This window comes from Sebastes umbrosus, chromosome 23, assembly GCF_015220745.1.
Source record: "Sebastes umbrosus isolate fSebUmb1 chromosome 23, fSebUmb1.pri, whole genome shotgun sequence".
In the NCBI taxonomy this organism is placed as follows: domain Eukaryota; kingdom Metazoa; phylum Chordata; class Actinopteri; order Perciformes; family Sebastidae; genus Sebastes; species Sebastes umbrosus.
Window position 1 is genome coordinate 22,110,865 of NC_051291.1, and position 21,608 is coordinate 22,132,472.

General features: G+C 42.4%; 1 protein-coding gene across 5 annotated transcripts in view; it reads left to right on the forward strand.

Moving 5' to 3' along the window:
- tbc1d22a (TBC1 domain family, member 22a) overlaps window positions 1–21,608 on the forward strand; it is a 182,422-nt gene that overhangs the window by 101,602 nt on the left and 59,212 nt on the right. For 3 of the 5 annotated variants that reach the window (XM_037760157.1, XM_037760156.1, XM_037760158.1), the window contains one exon: window positions 20,127–20,202. In XM_037760157.1, the coding sequence (XP_037616085.1) occupies window positions 20,127–20,202 (76 nt within the window). Of the gene's footprint in view, window positions 1–20,126; window positions 20,203–20,370; window positions 20,835–21,608 lie in introns of those variants that run through there. The other 2 variants (XM_037760159.1, XM_037760160.1) reach the window with 2 other exon arrangements.

A 21,608-nucleotide genomic window follows, 5' to 3' on the forward strand; every position in this document is an offset into this window, starting at 1 on the left:
CTGTTCGCACTTTGCAGGAAGTGTACAACCGGCTCGCGGCACAGCAAGTACATTGTCCACAGTTTTTATATGAGGTGGGTTGGATGATAACCCAAGGGTGAGATCTCCCGCCCACGTAGACCGCTGATCCGAAACAGTGAGCCGAGAGTGGCTGGAAGCTGTGTACAGCTGCACACTGAGGTGTTGATTCTCAGTGGGGGGGACAAACTAGTACTACACCTGGGGTTATTAAACACTCTCGTGCACACGGCTGAGAGCAACGACCTGCCTGCGTGTAGCGTAGTCCCGCCTCCCACCTCATTCAATGGCCAGGAGCTGCACATGCGATTGCTTGGGCGCACGACACGCTCCTTAGACAAACCAAAACATGTAGGTGGTGCGGAACTTGATTCAGGGCCTGCAGCCTTCGAAGGATACGGCCGCTGCATGCATTGGGACACACAGCTAAAGTGTGTGAGATAATCACAATGATAATGTTACTAGCTATAGCTGTGAGCTGTTAGCAGCCAGCGGGCAGTACAGTCCTGCTCGGCTAAATAACGGAGCTAACAGCTGTTAACAGAGGTTGCATTGAGTTACATTATGATGCGTTCAAGCTCTATTCTGTAAACAATTTAATAGTATTGGGCGAAGGTAAACTCTAACGTTATCATGATGTGCATCAAATGTAATCCTGTAAAAATGTAGTTTTTGTTGAGAAACTTGAATAAATCCAGTTGTTTGAAGGAGATGTTTTCACAACAGTATAAAATAGATACTAGAGAGGGAATTATGACCTGTTTATGAACTGTTTAACACTAGCTCTAAGCAGCTTATAATATTTAATATTTGACGCCGGTGTCTCCCTCCGGCCGCGGTCGGGAGGCTGAGGCAGGAAAAGCCAACACTAGGATCAGCATTGATTCATGGAGAGACCTTCGTCTGGTCAGCTAACATTACTGCCAAGCAGCTGAAATATAGAGTGATATTGTGCTTTTAGCTGACGTGTGTCGCCTCACTGTTTTGAGCGATGCTCAATCATGTCTATGTAGAGCGAGCACAAGCGCGAGCAACAGGACGCTGACTTTTGTTGACTTAACGTCCACAGGTGTCGCTGTTAACAAGACATTTCTGATTCTTACAAACAGTCCCTTTAAGTTTAGGGGGGAAAACATTGTGTTTTTTGCTTAAAATAGGTACGTTTCAAAAGTGAAACTTAACCCTTGCGAACACAAAGACGACTACACATTGTTGGTTTCACATGGGATGCGATCCCCGGTCTCCTGGGTGAAAACCCTGTGTTTAATGTCCCATCCATCACCTGTCATAATTACTACGGTAGCTAGAGGTAAGAATAATAATAATACATTTTATTTGGTGGCGCCTTTCAAGACACCCAAGGACACCTTACAAAGATAAGATGAGGAAAAAGAGGTCGCTGTAGTGTTCTTTTTATACCTTCTTTCAATGATCTCCCATGTGAATAGATGATAAAGCCTACTACTGGGTGTAGCAGGGCCCTACTGACTCACATCCATGGGGCTTTTAGCTACTGATAACACCTATTTAATAGCATGATAACCTAGTTCCAGTGTTGATGTGGTCTGACATTCCTGTGTGTTATAAAGCCTGCAGTACGTCTCTAACCCTGCGAGCATCATGTATAAAACAGCTTTTCTGTGTGGGGGTTTTAAAAAATGTGATTGTCTTGCATATTCTGAAGCAGGTCTGAGCGTCTGGAGAGCAGATAATTGCATCCAGACCGCAGCACCGAACTTCATTTTGTTTCATCATTTCTTCCCTAACCCTTTTTGCCCACCAGCTCTCTTAATCGACCTCGCTCTCAGCGGTCATGGTTGAGCCATATGTCAATTCTAAACGTGGCTGCCTGGGCTGGCGGTAGATTGGCCCACAAACGGTACCACTGTTACCCACCATCCTCAATTCTGCCTCAGTGTATTTACCATATGTCTCTATGCTGGATTAAAGCTCATGTTCTTAGGCCATAGAACAGTTTCTACCTTTGTAGATGCTATTTGTGTGGTTAGGAAATATGTTTCTCATCATAAAATATCAAAAAATGTTGCCACATGTCGGTACCTTCTGACTTCCTGTTAATACCATAGGTCTGTTTGGCTCTGATAGTTGTGATCTGGGTGTCACTGGTCATCTCTGTGACCATGTTTTAGCACAGCTACTCTAATCCTCGTTTCCTGGCACAGTTAAAGAAGCACCTGCCAAGTGTCCCCCTGTCGGGTCAATGACCCCTAATCTAAAGTAACACTTGATGGAACGGCCACAGCAGTTAGTCTTTAAATATATTGATTAGGCAATATGCTTATTGTTGTATGGAAATGAGTGTTTCAGGAGTAAAAGAAAGCCCTGTATCTTGATGGTTTTAGTGAGAAAAGAGGCTTTTAATTGATCATTTCTGTTAGCTTGCGTTGTTTAATACATTAAAAATAGTGAAAATCAATATATCGCCCTAGCCCCACACTAAAGGTAATTAATAGTAAGGAGCATGTGTTGTGCATAAAGTGTGATCATCCATAAATAACTATCAATTGGTCGGCTATTCATTTAGGAAATTAATAGACGCTGTGCCTTGTTGGCCCGGAGAGAGTGAGACGGAGGGAAGCTCGAGAGCAGAGGAAGTGAGAGAGAAGAATAGAGTGTGTCTTCTTGTATGTGTTCGGATGCTGTTTGTCCCCCCCGCGCTTGTGTTTGTTTGTGACCTTGCCTCCAAACTAATTACGTGCAATGCACCAGGGAAGTCCATGTTCCACCCCCCCTAATGCTTTCTAAACAATCTGACGGAGGCTGAGTGCCTCAGCACCGTAATTAGTTGGTGATCCTTGCTCTGACCTCGTCTCAAACCCTCTCACATCCACTATACACTATTACACTTAACTGAGGGCCTGAAGGTGGGGGGTCTAGGGAGGTTAGAGAGAGTCTGCCCGTGCAATTACATTTGCTCACTGCCTTTTAAGCACCTTATATAGCCCGCGTCTCCAGTGCCACACTGGTGTCCACTTGTTCCGGGGACCAATTTGTGTGAAATATTTAACGGATTGCTAAAGTAATTGCATCACAATACAGAACAAACTTGAGAACACGGTTGGGAAATTTCACAAAGTAAAAAAAATCTCCCATCCATCCATGAAACAGCTGGTGTGGTTTTTCCCGCAATTTGATATAATTACACTACCTGGTGTACAGTGGAAAATACTTTTGAAAGTTTTCTTCATTTTTAATGCAGTAAATTGGCCATTAGCTGTGGTTTTAGTGTCTCACTGCCATGCCTGCCTCCCACCTAAAAGTGAGCAGGCTATTTTGGCTGTCAATTCACTTAAGCAGCTTCTCTAATGAGCTGCTGCTTTAATTTGCAGCGCTGCAGCCCCCTCCCTCCTCAAGGAGCAGGCTGGGATACGCAGGTTAGAGAAATCAGTCGATCCCAGGCGAGCGTGATGTCAAAACAAGAACGACCTCTGCAGATGTCTCGTTCACGATGTTTTATTTTGTGTTAATCTTCACACTTCAAAAAATGACGGAAATTGCTACGACCCCCTTTTAATGGCTGAGAACTCGAGAGCAACTCTTTCTGTGTGTATATTATTGATGAAATTAAAGCAGTGTTGTCCAGGCTGACATCCAGGACTACACACCCACACACCAGAACAACATGCTGCACTCTTCCCCCCCCCACTGCTATAGCAGACAGTGAGTGACGGTTGCAGGGCTAAATGAGTGAAGACAGCCTTTCTTATGTCCTGGCACGACCTTTAAGGCGCTGTTAAATGGACAAGCATCAACAACAAGATAACAGCACACAGCCCTCCACAGGCCATTTACACATCAAACAGGCTGCACACGGCGGCCACGTCCAGCTCTGACATGATCAAAAAACCCCGGCTGAACTTGGCTGAGCTACCAGACTTGAGATGGGCCCATTAGTTCTGTTCAAATAGGCCACTGTTTGTTATTGTTTATGATTATTCAGCCACGTGATCCATTCAAGCTGAAGACGGTAACTTTCAACAAATAAATACTAAAAAAGTTATTTTTATAAAACGGTCACTATATCATCATGTGAGAGATAATCTGAAAAAAGATTCCTCTGTGTCCTTCTAGTGCTCCTAATGGCAATTGCAAGATATCACAGCGCCAAAGGGAAACAATCAGATCTGAGCAGTCTCTGAGCAGCTGTCAATCACAGCTCGCCAAGCTCGTGAACTCCAATAAAACTGTCAGACGAGGCAGCGCTGATCAGATATAAATCAGAATCAGTTTTTATTTTCCAAGTACATTCATACAAGGGATTTGACTCTCTGATGTAAATATACTTACACAGAAATGGAAATAACAGCTAGGGACAAGGACAACAAAGCGAGTATAGAGTAGACAGGACTGTTATGTACACAAGCAGTGATAGTAATAGTGATAGTGATAGTAGTGTATATATATATATATATATATATATTTATATATATATATATATAAAGCACCAATGACAAACAATTAAATAAGAAATAAAATAAAAATATATATTATGAAATAATAATAATAATAAATTTAAAAATATAGTATACACAAGTCAAGTGTTCTTTAAGTGTAAATAATACTAATAGTGCAAAGAAATAGATACTGAATGAATATACATGACTGGATGATTATGTACAGCATGTACTAGGGCTGTCAAAAGTTTATGCGATAATAACAAAAATTCCTTTTAACGCCATCATTTCTTTAACGCAGTAACGCAACTTGTGATGTTTAGGCTGCAGCGGGATCAGTTTTAAAGCTGGAGTGAAGCATCATATCAAACTAGAAAACCTGATAAATCCATCGGTACCAACCATGACGAGAAGGAGTATAGATAACGCTCCAAACCTATGATACATTTTGGCAAGGAAAAACTGTCATAGACATCTTCAAAGGGGTCCCTTGACCTCTGACCTCCAGATATGTGAATGTAAATGGTTCTATGGGTACCCACGAGTCTCCCCTTTACAGACATGCCCACTTTATGATAATCACATGCAGTTTGGGGCAAGTCATAGTCAAGTCAGCACACTGACACACTGACAGCTGTTGTTGCCTGTTGGGCTGCAGTTTGCCATGTTATGATTGGAGCATATTGTTGTATGCTAAATGCAGTACCTGTGAGGGTTTCTGGACAATATTTGTCAGCGTTTTGTGTTGATAATTGATTTCCAATAATAAATATATACATACATTTGCATAAAGCAGCATATTTGCCCACTCCCATATTAATAAGAGGATTAAATACTTGGCAAATCTCTCTTTAAAGGTCCCATATCGTGCTCATAATCAGGTTCTTACTTGTATTTTGTGTTTCTACTGGAACATGTTTACATGCTGTAATGTTCAAATGTTAAAAAAAAATTTATTTTTTATTTTCCTCATACTGTCTGCCTATATTTATCCACTGTCTGAAACACTCCGTTTTAGCGAATTGCAACGGAATTGCGTTGCTAGGCAACAGCTTGGGTCCATGTTTACTTCCTGTCAGCTGATGTTATTTACATACACTGCAACAGGAAATAAACTGGGACCCATTTAGAATGTTTACGTTTAAAACCGTGTAATGATCTAAATATTGTATATTTGTGACATCACAAATGGACAGAAATTCTAACGGCTTGTTTCAAATGCACAATATCTGAATAAGGTGCTGTGTATATTTCTCCGTATATTTAGTGTTTTGATAGTTTAACAGGATTTATAAAGCACTTAAACCTGCTGTATAATATAAAAGACCTGAAAATCTCACTTTTTACCATATGGGACCTTTAAGGTACATTTTGAACAGATGAAAAATGTGCGATTAATTTCTGATTAGTCACGATTACATATTTGAATCAATTGACAGCCCTAGTATTTACATGTATACATGTCTATATACTGTATGTACAGTGTGTAGGATTTATATTGACAATGACAGGTGTTATATACATAACATACTGCATGTGCGTTAATCTTACAAATGCCATTAGGAACACTAAAAGGAGGAAGAGGAACATGATTTTCTACAAATGATCTGTCTCATGCACTACTGTCAGATTATAGTGAGTGTTTCATAAAAATATCATATTTGCTCAAAGTTACCAACTGCAGCGTTAAAGTGCTTTTAGCCATTACTACCTCTAAACCGATACATAAATTATCATCATTCTCTAAGAATTCTGGTGTGTTCGGATGACAGCTGAACATAAAATAAATGGACAAAAAAAGTCAATGTAATTTCTACAGATCAGTACCCATTTGAGACACACCTCTGTTAAGTTGACCCCAATGTTACCCCGGTCCCTCCAGCAGCCAATTAGTCTTGTACTGTGCTAAATTGGACAGCGCCTCTGGCTAACTCGGCTAATTTAACTCGTTAAAATGGTTCCATTTATGCCGTTTAAATGAATTTAAATGGAGCTGTCATCTCTGCCCAATATCCTGTTGTTGATTTAAACATGTCCTGTTAATCCCAAACCAAAATATATTAGTAACCTCTGCAGTAAAAGCAGTCAGTCAAAGCTTCTGTAATTTAATCTTTGTCACATTTTACAGGTATAGACAGCTGAAAGTGCTCTTAACTGTCACTCTCAGTGTGTAGCAGCTACAGTTTGTGCCGTCAGTGAGCCAGTGTTTTACCTGCCATGCCCGGCGAGGGAAATGAAGTCAGAAAGTTTAAAAAGTCCATTATTCCGCCAGCACACCCCCGAGGGCTCTCAGTTTTAAAGCCAGCAGATGAAAACCTGCCTTTTATGTTAATTCTGCAGATATGCCTTTTTACAGTGGGGGCTCTTAAATGTATTTTTCCAGTCCAGGACCTAACTCTGAGAAATGTAATTTCGCCCTGGGATCTGAACTTATTATATTTCAGCAGCGGTCTTGACAAATGGGGGGTCCAACAGGAAAATGTCTCTGACCCTTTTTTGGTTGGGATGTACTAGTCGGCGGCATGATGCAAACCTGCTAGGAAATGTCGATATTATTCATCAGACGCACAATTGTAGACTTTAATTTAACTTCAGAGTCATTTTTATTTATAGCCACAGAGAGGAGAACATGAAGGATGTTTATATTCATTCTGCTTTTTTTCAACAACTTTTTGGCTGGAAAACTTTAAAGTAACAGTGTGTAACATTTAGGGAGATCTATTGGCAGGAAATGGAATATATTATTAATAACTGTGTTTTCTTTAGTGTAGGGGTTGGCGGTACATCGGATATAGTCGATGTATCGCGGGTTGTCCAACGCGTGGTGTATAAAATGACTATATGATGAACATTGACTACAAATTGTCATGTAATGTTTTTAAGCCACCCCGCCGGCATGAGACTCGCTTTGGCATTTCCTTCTTTCCCTCCGGCTCCCTCTCAGACAAACACACACACATACGTCACAGACTCCGCCCCAATCCAGACTGTCTCCTGGGCGAGTGTGTGTGACGTATGCGGCCGGCATGTTTTTGTATTTGGAGAGATGAAGCGGAGAGAGAAAGCCCGGAGAAAGCTGAAGACAAGAACACGATCAAAGCAATCAGAACCAGAATGACTCTGGCTTCCTCGCTTTCCAAAGCAATCCCATATGACAAAAAAAGTGCAAAATGCAAAGAAATCAAGGCAGCTGTAAACAACTCCATCCGGTTTGCGTAGTTGAAAAGCCCGGATTCAAAAGACTCATTAAGACACTTGATCCAAAATATGAACTGCCTGGTCGCTGTTTCAGTGTACGCTATATTTAGAATATTTTCACCGCTTTACCTCGCCATCAGACAGCCCTTTCCGACGGGGGACTGATGCCGTAGTCTTCAAGAACCAGACCAGACTCCATTCACAAAAACAGCCATTTCACCTCGAGGAACACAGGAGTTGCTGGTCTACAGCTGCATCGATTGGCTGGTTTGTTTGTGTGATTGTGTAACTTTCGGACGTGGCGTCTACAGCAGTACATTGTTTAGCCTCCTGTCTGCTTCTCCACTCGGAGCACGCCGACCGCCATCTAAGTTACTGTATTAATACACTAGCTATAAGGTTGTATATATACTGCACATGTGGCAGCACGTTCATGCAGAAACCTACGTCAGGTCACGATGTGGGAAAAACATAGAATGGCTTGGGAAAATAACAGTTTGAGACTAAAACACACATACTTTTGATTGTTGGGATTTGAATACATAAGGAACACCAGTGTGAAGCTACAGAATGATCTAAAAACCTCAAAAATAATGGACCTTTAAGTCATCAACAAGATAAAGAAACAACATTTAACTAATGTAAAACGCACAAGGATTGAATGGTCAACAGCTCCACGTCTGAGTTGCCGCCAGCCCAGTCTCTTACACTGTGCCTGCTCATCGTCAAGGTAACCATCTGTTTCCGCGGAGCCGGCTAGAGACGGGGTCTCCCTCGAATGGGAACAGGGGTCCGTGGACCGACGTCTAGCAGACGGTAGCCAGACCGAACCAGACGCCGTGTCCTGTTCTGGTTTCCCCAAGGGTTCCCTACTGTCACCTTGGGCTGTCACTCAATCCACCACCAACACACACACACACACTGGAGGAGTGATCTGCCAGCTGGTGTGTGTTTGATGCTTGACAGCTTGTTTGTACATGTGTTTGTGTTGTCTGTCTTCCAAGCCTTTTTGGTGTGCATGTAAATGTGGCCACTGTTCGATAACAACTTGGACCTTAACACCTCCACCTCCCTCTATTTTTTTCTTTTTTTTTTTACTGGAATTCTCATTCACACATACTGCCCCCCCACACCCCTCCTCTTTTTTTGTTACAGATTAAGTTGTATCATGTTAGCTAAGCTAGTTTACATGCAGCTCAGTGGAGATGGAGGCAGTAACAGCTGCTGGGGGGGAAGAGGTTAGAATAAAGGCTGAGGCTGGAAAATCGGGATAGAAGGAGACATTTATGTAATAAGAACGGCATAAAGGAAAGAGTGTGCACCCTTATGCTGGATAAAAGCTTTGTTAGCAGAGAGACAAGTGGTGCTGATCGCGTTAGGGGTCACGTAAGGCAAGGCAGGTTTCTTTCTACACAATCCATCCACCAAGGCAGTCTCAAAGTGCTGGTTAACTCCCGGAAACAGTTGTACTTTCTCCTGATATAACAAAAAAGCTTTTACATCTGCTCTTCTAAGTAATTGTCATCGGTTTGCTCTTGGGTAAACATGGCACTTCACAAAGTTAAATGCGATAAATTTAAAGGTGTGGAAGATGGAAAAGATGTTTCCTTGTGTTCAGAATGATGTCTGGAACCAATGTTCTACTCCGATTTAATCATCCAAGAGACATGGACTTAGGTAACAGTTTACATCCACATTAGCCAGGCAACACGCTGCCTTCTGCAGTGACCTGATTTCTTAAATGTCACATACTGTATATGAGTAACACGGTTTGTGTAATTGGGGGAGGGAATTGGAGGAACCCGGTGACCGGCTTTTTACATCTGTCCCCTCGGGTTGTCCCTCCGTCTGTAACATTCTCATGAACCCGATATCTCAGGAACGCCTTTAGGGAATTTCTTCAGATTTGGCACATACGTCCACTTGGACTCAAATATGAACTGATTAGATTTTGGTGGTCAAAAGCCACTGTGACCTAGGGATGCACCGATACCCAATACCAGTATCGGGTATTGTGTCCGATACTTTGCTCATGTACTCGTACTCGCAAAACGGCTCCGATACAACTTTACGACAGCGTGACGTTAACCTCTTCACCATCTTTCGGGTCCTATCGCACATGCTCATGCTCTACCTCACCGACGGTGCGGGCGAGACGGGCCGGCGGTGTGCCCGACCCCACGGGGCCGGGATCCCACCTCAGCCGGCGCGCACCGGCTCTCACTTTCATTGCGCCACGGGGTTTTGCTTGCACCCTCTGACTCGCGCGTGCTTTAGACTCCTTGGTCCTCCTTGATGGGTTGCAGACATCGCCGCAGTACCCTGGAGCCTTTTACGTGGGCTTTAAAGCTGCGGCCGCGAGCCACTTTCGCCCCGAGCCTTTCCAAGCCGACCTAGAGCCGGTCGCGGCGCACCACCTCATATGCGGGACTCCTAACTGGCTGTTAACGGAGGTCGTTAGCCACAGAGAAGTACTCGTATCGGTACTCGGTATGTAAGTACTTGTACTCGGTCTGAAAAAAAGTGGTATCGGTGCATCCCTACTCTGTACTATAGTCACATTTTGGTCAGTACCAAAAAAAGAATTTAGATTCGATACCCAGCCCTACGCAGATTATTTCGCACTAACCTTTAGTTGTTTGCTGTGTCTAAAACTTGTGGACTACCTACCTTCTTGTACTTCCCGTACACATTAAAGTTTACTGTCGTCAAACTAGACACAAACACACATGACAGCAGCCAATCCTCCTCTGTAGCTCTGAACAACCGTTATTGTCTACGCTTTTGTCTATACCTTATCACGACCTGTCATCTCTCTCATACAATCACTTTGTGCCTCCCTCTCTCTCTCTCTCTCTCTCTCTCTCTCTCTCTCTCTCTCTCTCTCTCTCTCTCTCTCTCTCTCTCTCTCTCTCTCTCTCTCTCTCTCTCACACACACACACACACACACACACATACCAGAGAATGACAGATCATTGCCGTGTCCTTCAGTTTATTGTCTGCCCTTTATCTTGACCTGTCATCTCTCTCTCTCCTCTGTGTCCTTATGTCTCTCTTTCTCTCTCACACCCTCGCAGCGTTGTTGTGTTGGTTCTGTCCAACTTGCTGATAGACATCCGGTGCCACAATAGGAGGCAATCTTAGTCCAGCGTGGAGCTATTGTTGCCTCTAATAGAATGGACTGAGAGGTGAAGAGGAGCTATTGATTCAGACTGAGAGAGAGGAGAGAGAGAGAGAGAGAGAGTGAGTGAACAAAGAACGAGAGGATGTTGACACCTGGTCGAGAAAGAGAGACACCGATTTCATGTTTGTGTGCCGTGCGTCTGTTCGCTCATGTGGGTGAAACGGGGCAGTTCCACTTACTCGCCGGGTCAGATGTAGTGGATGGACAGATGGCGGGAGAAGAGGAGAATGTATGAATAATGAAGGAGTGAGAGTTGATTTCTTCCTGTTGCCTCAGCTGATCAAAGATCCAACATATTGGATTTGACAAAGAGAGGAAGTGAGTGAGGACGAATACAGGACAAAGGAATAAAGGAGGTGAGAGAGAGAGGGAGAGGGGAAGAGGAGAGGAGAGGAGGCGAGGAAATAGGAGAGGCAGTTAAGACAGAAAGGTAAAAAGAGAAATATGAATGCAGAAAAATGAGAATGAAGAGAGAATTAGTGTCTTACCTTTGTCACAGATATGTCTGAAGAAAACAAAACAGATCTAACTAAACAACAATCAGTCACAAAATCAAATGCAGTGCAGCATGGAACACAATGAAACACCAGGGAACCAAACAAAGCAGACGACACATAATAAGCATGTTGAAAACACTTAGTCAAGTCTGGCCTCATTAGCACCACCAAAGTGATGAACATAGACGCAATAGAAGGAAATGGAGAGGAGAAGGTGGGAGAGGAGGAGAGATGGATTGATAAAGGAAGAAATGAGAGGTGGGAGGGATGTCGAAGGATTCAACATTCAGAGCGAGATTTAGAGGGAAATAAAGGGGTATGGAAAGACAGGAGTATGGACATTCAGTGAAAATAGAGAAAGGGAAAAGGAAGGAAGTGAGAGAGGGAGAGGGTAGTAGTGGGAGGAAGAGGAGAGAGAGACAAATGAGGAACCAAAGTAAGCATCTGAAAGCACCGACAAACAAGACAATGAAAACCCCCTGATCCTCAAATGCATTACCGTCTTTTTTTTTTTACATTTGGTTGCAATTATGTGGAGAAAGAAATGTACAAGTCCTTTCCTTTTCCTTTTAGAAAAGTAAAAGAGCACGATACTGTAGCACAATGTTCTGATATTAAAAGTAAAAGTCTCATAAAAGTAGAGTTAAATGAAACTATAGAATAACATACAGTAGAATGAAAAGTAAAAGAAGTCATTTGCTTGCACTTGTATCGGGGAAACTTCAACACATATACGCACAGTCTTAATCTCTAGATAGATAGATAAATAGAATAAAAGATGTTCTGCAGCTAGTTTCATGCTATTCCAACTGTTGGAGCCTGTAATATGCTTTTTTCCTCTGAGAGCTAATTTGACAAAATGAAAGTGTCCGAGAGCTACTCATAGCACCAAGTAGTACATCGCCAGTAGCAGACATCATTTCTGTCTTTCTTTTATGATCCTTTAATAATGTTTCAGCCACCGCAGTCATCGCCTCTATTACAATCCCGCCATAGGTGAAGGGCTTTTTGTGTTTCGTCAGGATGTGCGCCACTAAACGAAGCCTCCGTTGCTGCGTTAGCCTTCTTCATCAATTTGGTCAACAGAGAATGTTGCCTTTTTTTACCTTCTCTGTTCGTATACCGCTACCAGCCGGAAAGTCCCATGAAAAGTTGCTGTGGACATTGGCGAAGTGGCGCTCGACGGCGCATCTTTTACCCACTGACACGCTCGCACACACTTGTCATTCACATTTGTGAAAAAAAATTGTACTCATAAGTTAATCGTATATTTCTTTATCTTTTCAAAATGTACCGTGAAGGGAGATTTGTCAGGTATGTAATACTCTGATCAACATGGGAGTGGGCAAATATGCTGCTTTATGCAAATGTATGTATATATTTATTATTATAAATCAATTAACAACACAAATCAATGACAGATATTGTCCAGAAACCCTCACAGGTACTGCATTTAGCATAAAACAATATGCTCAAATCATAACATGGCAAACTGCAGCCCAACAGGCAACAACAGCTGTCAGTGTGTCAGTGTGCTGACTTGACTATGACTTGCCCCAAACTGCATGTGATTATCATAAAGTGGGCATGTCTGTCTCGTGGGGACCGATAGAACCCATTCACATATCTGGAGGTCAGAGGTCAAGGAATTCCTTTGAAAATGGCCACGCTAGTTTTTCCTCACCAAAATAGCACAAGTTCGGAGCGTTATTTAACCTTCTTCATGACAAGTTAGTATGACATGATTAACACCAATGGATTCCTGAGGTTTTTTAGTTTCATATGATGCCAGTATCTTCACTCTAGCTTTAAAACTGAACAGCCTACAACATAAACATCGCAAGTTGCATTTATGCGTCAAAGAAATTAGTGCCGAAATTTGCGTTAGCATTAGCGTTATTATCGCCTTAACTTTGACAGCCCTAATTTTTGGCCTTTTATTGGCCTGGCTATTTTCTACGGCCATTGTCAAATCTAGTATGCGTTTGCTGGTCTGCTAACATCGCCTAATGTTCCGCCGTCACTGCAGAGTAGCTCAATTAATTGACAGCTGATTGGCAAATAATCATTTTGTGTCAGAAGGGGGCGGGATGTCTGTGGATTTTTATTGGATAGGAATTTAAACAGGTTTACAAAGTGACTTTGTGTTATCAAATTTATGTAAATATTCTTTGAACCTTTAGCGAGGCCACTCAGAATAGGGTAGCGAGCCACAGGTAGCTACTTGTTGGAGACTCTTGATACAAACAATGCACAATACAGTTAGAGGCAGCGCAAATACACACAAATATGTTAACAACGGCAAAACAATGAAAGATGCATCTGAGTTGAAAATCAGTACGAGTGAAAGTTTTCAGTTCTCTCAACTTGGCTGTTGTCGCTCATTCTAACTACCTGGTCCATCTTCTGTTCATTCCATTCAAACCAAACATGCCTTCGATTTTATACAAAGAAAATAAGATACAAATCGATAACTCCCCGTGTGGCAGGGAAATGTTTCACTGGAAAGATGGAAAAGCAGATAGGATAACAATATAAACGCAAAAATAAGGACCAGGCATTATTGAATCACCGATGTACTAAAAATGATGAGTCATAACTTCAACAGCAACAAACTTTGTGTTACAAGCAATGATTTTACCAGTTGAGGGGCGAGATTGTGACAGACACATAGTTAAGGGATGTGGATGTGCAAAAATTTGATTAAGACAGCCAGACAGATATAAAATATAGAAAGTGTGAGACTTAGTTATAAGAGACAGGGAGACAAAATAAAGACGGAAAATAAGTGTGAGAAGAAGGCTGTTTGAAAACCAATAAGGAGAAAAAAGAAGAAGAAAGGGAATGTAAGCAAGTGTTAAGAGGTATAGAGAGAATTTGAATCATAGGTATAGGATTAGAAAATGCCACAAGATGATTTTGAGACAGTCAAGAGATGCAGAAAGAAGAAGCTAGTGTGAGAGAGATAGAGGGAGAGAGAGAGTGAAGGGCAGTTGATTAATGCCAGCAAGCTTCAATAATGCAAATGTAATTACTTGTACCGGCCCTCACACTTGCTTAGCACCTAACCACATTAACACTGGGGTGGTAGCAGGAAAGAAGGGAGCCAGAGAGGGAGACAAGAGAGACGGACAGAAAATGGAGACGATGTACAAATAAAGAATTAACAAAAAAATCAAAGTAGAACAATAAGAATGATGGGAGTTGGAGTAGGACTATGTGAAACAACAGTGGAAGTTGACATGCCATGAGCAACGTTATCTAAATGAGCTGCTTGAGTTTACTGTAGTATTGTTTTGATTTTGGACTAAGATGCCTTGATATTATAGCTCAACCTCATTTTTGAGGCCGATATTGATATCCATATTTAGTATTTAAAAATCAGCCGATTTAACTATATATCAGCCGAAAAAACATAACAAAAAAACAACCTTGATTTAGATCCATTAGATTTTTTAAAGAGGACCTACTATGCTTTTGTGTTTTTCCCCTTTCCTTTAGTGTCTTACATAGGTTTTTGTGCATGTAAAAGGTCTGCAAAGTTACAAAGCCCACACCAAAGGGAGTTCGTCTCCCCCACAGAAACACTGCTCCTGAACTGCCTAAAACGCCTCGCTTGAAGTCCCGCCTTTTCTTCCGTAACGTGGTGATGTCACCGAGTAACATATTTGCATAATACCTGCTAGGGATGCTCATTTTGAAAGAATGTCTTAACCGATAACCGACCCTCGTTAACCGATTATTAACCATTAACCGACAAGATTTGTGCCTCTCATGCAGCGGTGTACCAGCTACAGGAGCACAACAGATATTGGTTGACGGGAGTCCCCAGCTCCGCTTCTTAAGGTGGGCTGTTAAAGTGGACCATCTTTTCTCCTTAAAGAGACGAAGCCGCTCCTCTGAGCCGCTCAGCTTTTGAGTTAATTATTAACATTTCTTTTAACCGTTTTAACCGATAGCGTTAATCGGTTAAAATGCTTAATGTCGGTTAACGGTTAAACGGTTGATTATTGACAGCCCTAATACCTGCCTAGCGGCTAATTTGGTACGCCCTCAAACAAAGCTAGTTAGAGCGGAGCGGAGCTGGAGCAGAGTCCGAAAAGTTTGGTTCAGTTGACCAATCACAACAGAGTGGGCCAGCTGGACCAATCAGAGCAGACTGGGCTTTCCAGACAGAGGGTGAACAGAGGTGCCGCAGCACAGCCGATATGAGAAAAAGAAAGCATTTTTTGAACATTAAAACAAGTATACTTGCTCTAGTGAAAACCCAAAATATAAGTATGCACCTGAAAATTTGCATAATGGGTCCTCTTTAATTTTATTTTATGGTGACCACTGAGCGGGACATTTTAGAGCTGAAAATTCAACTCGTCAGTGACATCTGGTTGGCAAACACTGTTTCTAAATCACCTCAAACCAAAATGCTATTATTTATCGGCCGACATGTACACAGATAGCAATATATCTGCAATAAGCTGATCAGCCTATATATGCTGATTTATCCATCTAGTTGATGTACTTGTTAGCGACTTCTAAAAGCATGAAAAAGTTGTGTCAGTTCTCTTAGAATATTACAAATATGGTTGAAACATGAACTAATTAATTGTGAGATAAAAGTGAAATGGCAAGATAGAGGTAATGGCACATATAGAGGTTAGCGAGGGGTGGAAGAAGTGTGAGTTGCTGTAGATCGAGGAATGAGTAAAAAAAGCAGGAGAGAATGCGGTTTGTAGCCTGCCAGCCACTGATGGACTCAGGAGGACACACACGCCTTGGTTCTGCTGAGCCTGAAGGACAACTGGAGCTGTTTATTGCTAAATGACTTCTCCCCCCTCCCCTCTCTTTCTTTCTCTCTCCCCTCTTTCTCCTTCTCATTTTCTCTCTCCATCTCTCTCCATCTGTTGGATAGTTTGCCACATCAGCTGTTCTCCAGCCACACTGAAATGACCCCTCAAGGAAACCTAATCCTCGTTGTGTGTGTGTGTGTGTGTGTGTGTGTGTGTGTGTGCACACACACACACACTCAAACACACGCACACAAAATGCTTATGTGCTGTGTTCACATGTATTGTATTCTGCAAGTTCGACTGACCGACACTGCCCACTCTTGCGATCATATTCAGGTTCAGTAATTGTCTCCATATCCCCAAATAGTCCTAAAATATATATTTTTTAAAATTATGTTATATACTAAAATGTGAAGTGTATGATCTCCACAGCGCCATCATCATTCAATCGCCTCTTCTTGCGAGTGTTTTTTTCCGCACTACTCTGTACTGCGCCTTGTCTACTGGCTAGCATACGTTGGTCAAGCTAACGGCCCCGAGAGCCTACAGCCGCCTTAAGTCCGAAACACACAGGGAACGTCAGGAGCACGTGGCGACCACCTGGAGTGGTGGCTGCGTGATTCACGCATCAGATGTTCACACCAGCTGCATTTCAGCTGCTTTCTGCTGCGTTTCTGTATATTTATTTGAGACAGAGAAAGATTAAGAAACGTGTGGTAATTTTTAAATTAAAACTCCGTACTATATTCATTCATGGAGCTCTCCAAGTCACTGCATGTTCTACAACACTGTCTGGCACATATTTCAGAATAAAAGCCTTGTGTTAAAAAACTAAGGAATTCTGTCCACAGAAAAAACGCTTGAGGGCTTTTATTTCTAAATGAAAGCAGGAAGTGTTGATTTAAACCCCACACTTTATCAATTCATGGAGCTCTCTAAGTCACTGCATGTTCAACAGCACTGACTGCTTATATTTCAGAATAAAAGCATCGTGTTTACAACTGAAAGAATTCTGTCCACAGAAAAAACGCTTGAGGGCTTTTATTTTGAAATGAAAGCAGGAAGTGTTGATTTAAAAATAAGTCTTTACTTTTTTTTCATTTCCGCACCATATTCTACAGATAAACATTGAAACTGTAGTAATGTAGATGATATGATGTCAATATACAGTCAATAGATCACCTTCAGTGTCTGTTGCTGCTGTGAGACTCGCGGTACGCGTCAAAAATATGCAAGACCTCTATTCTCTAGAAGAGATGCAGCTGAGACTCAGCGGGCAGTGTGGCTGCTCTAACCTGTTATCATGGATGCCGAAATAAAAAACAACAGGTAACGCAGCCGCCATACGCTGCTGACGTTCCAGGTGTGTTCCGGTCTTTACTGCCTACGCTCCGTCAGAGCTGGTTGACCGAAAAGGAACAAAAAGAGGAAAATTCTCATAAACTACCTTTCTGTGTGTCATTACACAGTAATTGCATAAAAAAAAACGTATAAAAACCCATAAAAAAGCAACATAGCAACTGAGCCCAACCCATTAGCTGCCAGGAATTCATTCAAATCAAAAGAGTCACAATGTTACTAAAAACCAGTAACATAATATCTTTGAAATTGCACTCTAAATTTCTGTTTGAATGGTGCTGACCAATTAAAAAAATCTTGCTAAAAGTTATTTAACATTTGTGTGCGGAAAAGTTTAATTAAAAAGACAGCAAAGTGCCTCCGTAAAAATGTATTTTTAACAGCTTTGTCATTTAAAGGAACAGTGTGTAACATTTTGGTGGATCTATTAGCATAAATGGAATACATTATTCATAACTACATGTATGTTTTCATTAGAGCTTAATCACCTGAAACTAAGAATTGTTGTTTTCTTTAGCTTAAAATGAGCCCCTCATGTATTCATAGTGAACGGGTCCTCTTCACGGAGTCCTCCATGTTGCTCCTCCATGTTTCTACAGTAGCCCAGAACGGACAAACCAAACTCTGGCTCTAGAGAGAGCCTTTTTGAATTTTTACATTACCTGAAGGCCACCGTAGTTTTCCGACATGCTGAGGTGAGCCGCGGAGTGCAAAACCATGGTACCGCCAGCCGCCGTTTGACCTCCATTTCTCCTAAAGTAGTGTTATTATGGCAAGGATGACCTCTGAGCGAGGCGTGTTACCATGGTTTTACACTCGGCGGCTCACATAACCGCAGTCTTAGAAAGGGAGGAGTGAGCGGAGGGTTACTCAGTTGGTTGCAATCTGCAACCACACCACTAGATGCCTCCTAATCCTACACACTGTACCTTTAATACCCAGTTCAGACTACACGATATCAGCCTGATTCTAGCCCGACACGGCTGTCGTAGGGGATCGGGAACGATAAATGAGTGTCGTGTGCAAAAATCGATCCTCTTATCTCGTGTAGCGTGTCGTAGTACACGACAACCGACGCCACGTCTGGGACGCCCCACCACACCCCGAGGAAAAGTCTAGCCTGTCAGAATTTTTCGTCTCGACACGCCTAGTGTGACATCTCCAACGACGTGTTCCTTTGCGTTGACCAATCAGGTGCTCTCTCCAGCGTGCAGTCGCAGTCAGGTCACTTGGTAATAAACAAACAAGGAGAAAAAGAGGAGGGATGGTGAACTGCTGTCAGGTGGGACAACGGAACTGACTGAAGTATGGACAGCCCGTACCGTCCTCTCTGTGCCACCCAGGAGAACATCCACAACCCTTTTTTCTGTCTTTTCTTTTTCTTTTCGCAACACCAGACCGCCAGCATCACACACAACGCTTCTGTCGCCATGATTGACGGTTGCTTCATCCGCCTCCCCGATGACGTCTGAACTCGCGCGTGATCGTGGAATACGACGTGCTGTGATTGGTCATGGTCATACGTGTAGTATTGCCAGTCACCCGACCAAGACACCTCAAGAGTTTATGGCTCTGTGATCGTTAGATCTGACATGGTGACCATCGTCAAAGACAAAAATATCGTGTAGTCTGATCCCGGCATTAAAGAAGAAAAAAGATTGAATTGGTAGCAGATACTCAAGGTTGCCGTATCAGTATCGGTATTGAACATGGAAAAGTGGTATTGAGCCATCCCATATACTTAAATGACCGTTTAGGACATCACAGGCCTGGTGTCCATCTCCCTATATGTGGCCTTCCATGTGGCTTCATAAACATCACTCCCACCATCTCATTTTAACAAGCCTTGTTAACCAGCTGGTATTATGCAGTCCAGATGAGGCACAGTAACTACTTGAAGGGGACAATAGTGAGATGAAGGCCTTCAGCTCATTGGACTATTATATAGTTCCACCACTTCACACCACAATCTGAGGCCGGGACCTATTCACGGCTCACCTGTTCTGTTCTTCCAGCCACATTCACAGTCAGCCATCTGCTTTGTCTTCGAGGCCACAGCAGCACTTGTTTCATCATGCCAGTGTTCGTTAGGCGGCCTATTTTCTCTATCTGCTGTTTAAAGATGCCTCAGGCTTTGTGTGAGGTGTGAAATGAGCCCTGGCAAACACTTCACATCTTTAATGGCTAACTGCACTTCTCTGAAAACGAATCCTCAAAAGTGAAAATGTGAGATTTCTAACCCGTTTGCTCGTGTGCTGTGATACGCCGACTCTCGGGCCAAATGGCTGCAAAACGTCAATGTGAAACTAATCATGTTAGTTTTCTCAACAAGGGATCAATTTCACAGCTTGTCTGAGAAATTACAGAAAAAATGTGACAAATATTCCTGTAACAAAAAAGATCTCCTTAGCCCCTGTTTTTATTGCTTTTCCTTGAACTTTTTGTTCTGTGGTCATAAACACATCCACTTACTAGTTTGACCTTTGTATTCCTAGCTGTTGCTTGTGTGTTTTAAACACAGCGTTTGAAGCCTATTTCATTCTTTGAATCGGCTAAATGCTTGAAGTATAAAAATGACATGTTACAGTCGGGCTGTTTTAGGTTTTTCCACCGTTGGAAATAGAGCAATGGTCCATATTGACTCTGTCTGATTTTGCTTCTCCTCAGGACAACTATACATTTGCCCAGCCAGGCATCCAGAGGAAAGTCAAAGCCCTGGAGGAGCTGGTCAGCAGGATTGATGGTGAGTCATCTGTCTTGCATCCATCCATCCATCCATCCATCCATCCATCCATCCATCCATCCATCCATTCTTCCATTCTTCCATTCTTCCACCCATCCAGAAAGTACTTTCTGTTCACAGCTCTGCCATTTTTACTTGATTTCCATTTACCTCTTCTTGTCTTCCCAGTTGATTCTTTTCTCTTTTCTATCAGCCATTTCTCCTCCCTCACAAACCAACCATTCATGAGAACAAAAATACACTCAAAATCCCGATCCTCTGCCGGGTTGTCTGCTCTACAGTGGACATGCAAGGCAATGGGCTTCATTCACAAATGGGTTGTTATTTTTATGCCAGTGAAAATGACCTTTTTGACCGTATATTGACATCATACCAGCAACATTACTATAGTTTCAATGTCTACATCTGTAGAATGTCACAGACATGAAAAAACTAAAAAAATATTTTTTCACTCAACACTTCCTGTTTCTGTTTCAAACTAAAAGCATTCTAGTGCTTTTTGCTGTGGACAGAATTCCTTCATTTGCTAAAACAAGGCTTTTATTCTGAAATATTTGCAGGACAGTGTGGTGGAAAAGGCAGTAACTCGCATGGCTCCATCAATTAAAAGAGTACCAGCTTTTAGTTGTGGATTATTACTATTTTTTGCAACTTGACTGGTTGGCGGAGGCATACAACCACAAGGTGGTAATCTAGTTTCTCTTAAATTCTTTTGTGAAAACTGATACAAAAATCTTCATTTATCTGGTATTTTCCCTTCAGTTTGTCGGTTGTAGTTTCTTTCCTTTTCATGGCCTGAACTCGTCACAAACTACATACGGACTTTGTGTGCATCACTTTAAATTTGTTCTTGCCTGTAAATTAGGGCTGCTAGGTTATGGCAAAAATCCTAATCATTATTATTTTGGTCAATATTGAGATCACAATAATTCAACACATTAAATACTCATGACTTTGGAAACATCACGCATTTAGAAAGACACTTTTGTAGCCTACATTTTAAAGGTAAATGCATCAATCTGGTGCACATTGAGAGCAGAATGAAGAGGCTAGATCTCTGAAGAATTTTGTGCTCTAGTAAACAGTTTAATCATAAACACATATAGATATGAATGGTGATGACACGGCAAAAAAAGTCACATCCACAAAGCGTGGTAAACGAGATGGGTCCGTGTTTCAAGACGGGTCGGGTGGGTCGCCAACATGTTGTATTCTACATGTTGCACCAGGAGCAGGGGGAGACGGCACAGCAAGCACTAAGCGGCGAGGTCTTGGTGAGGGGTACTGTAAAGCGCCACTTTCGTCCCGGCCCTTTCCAGGCCGACCTAGCGCGGTCACGGCGCACCTCCACGGAGGATATACGGGTGGAAGAAGCACACAGCTGTAAAGGAAAGGGGTGCGCTGGA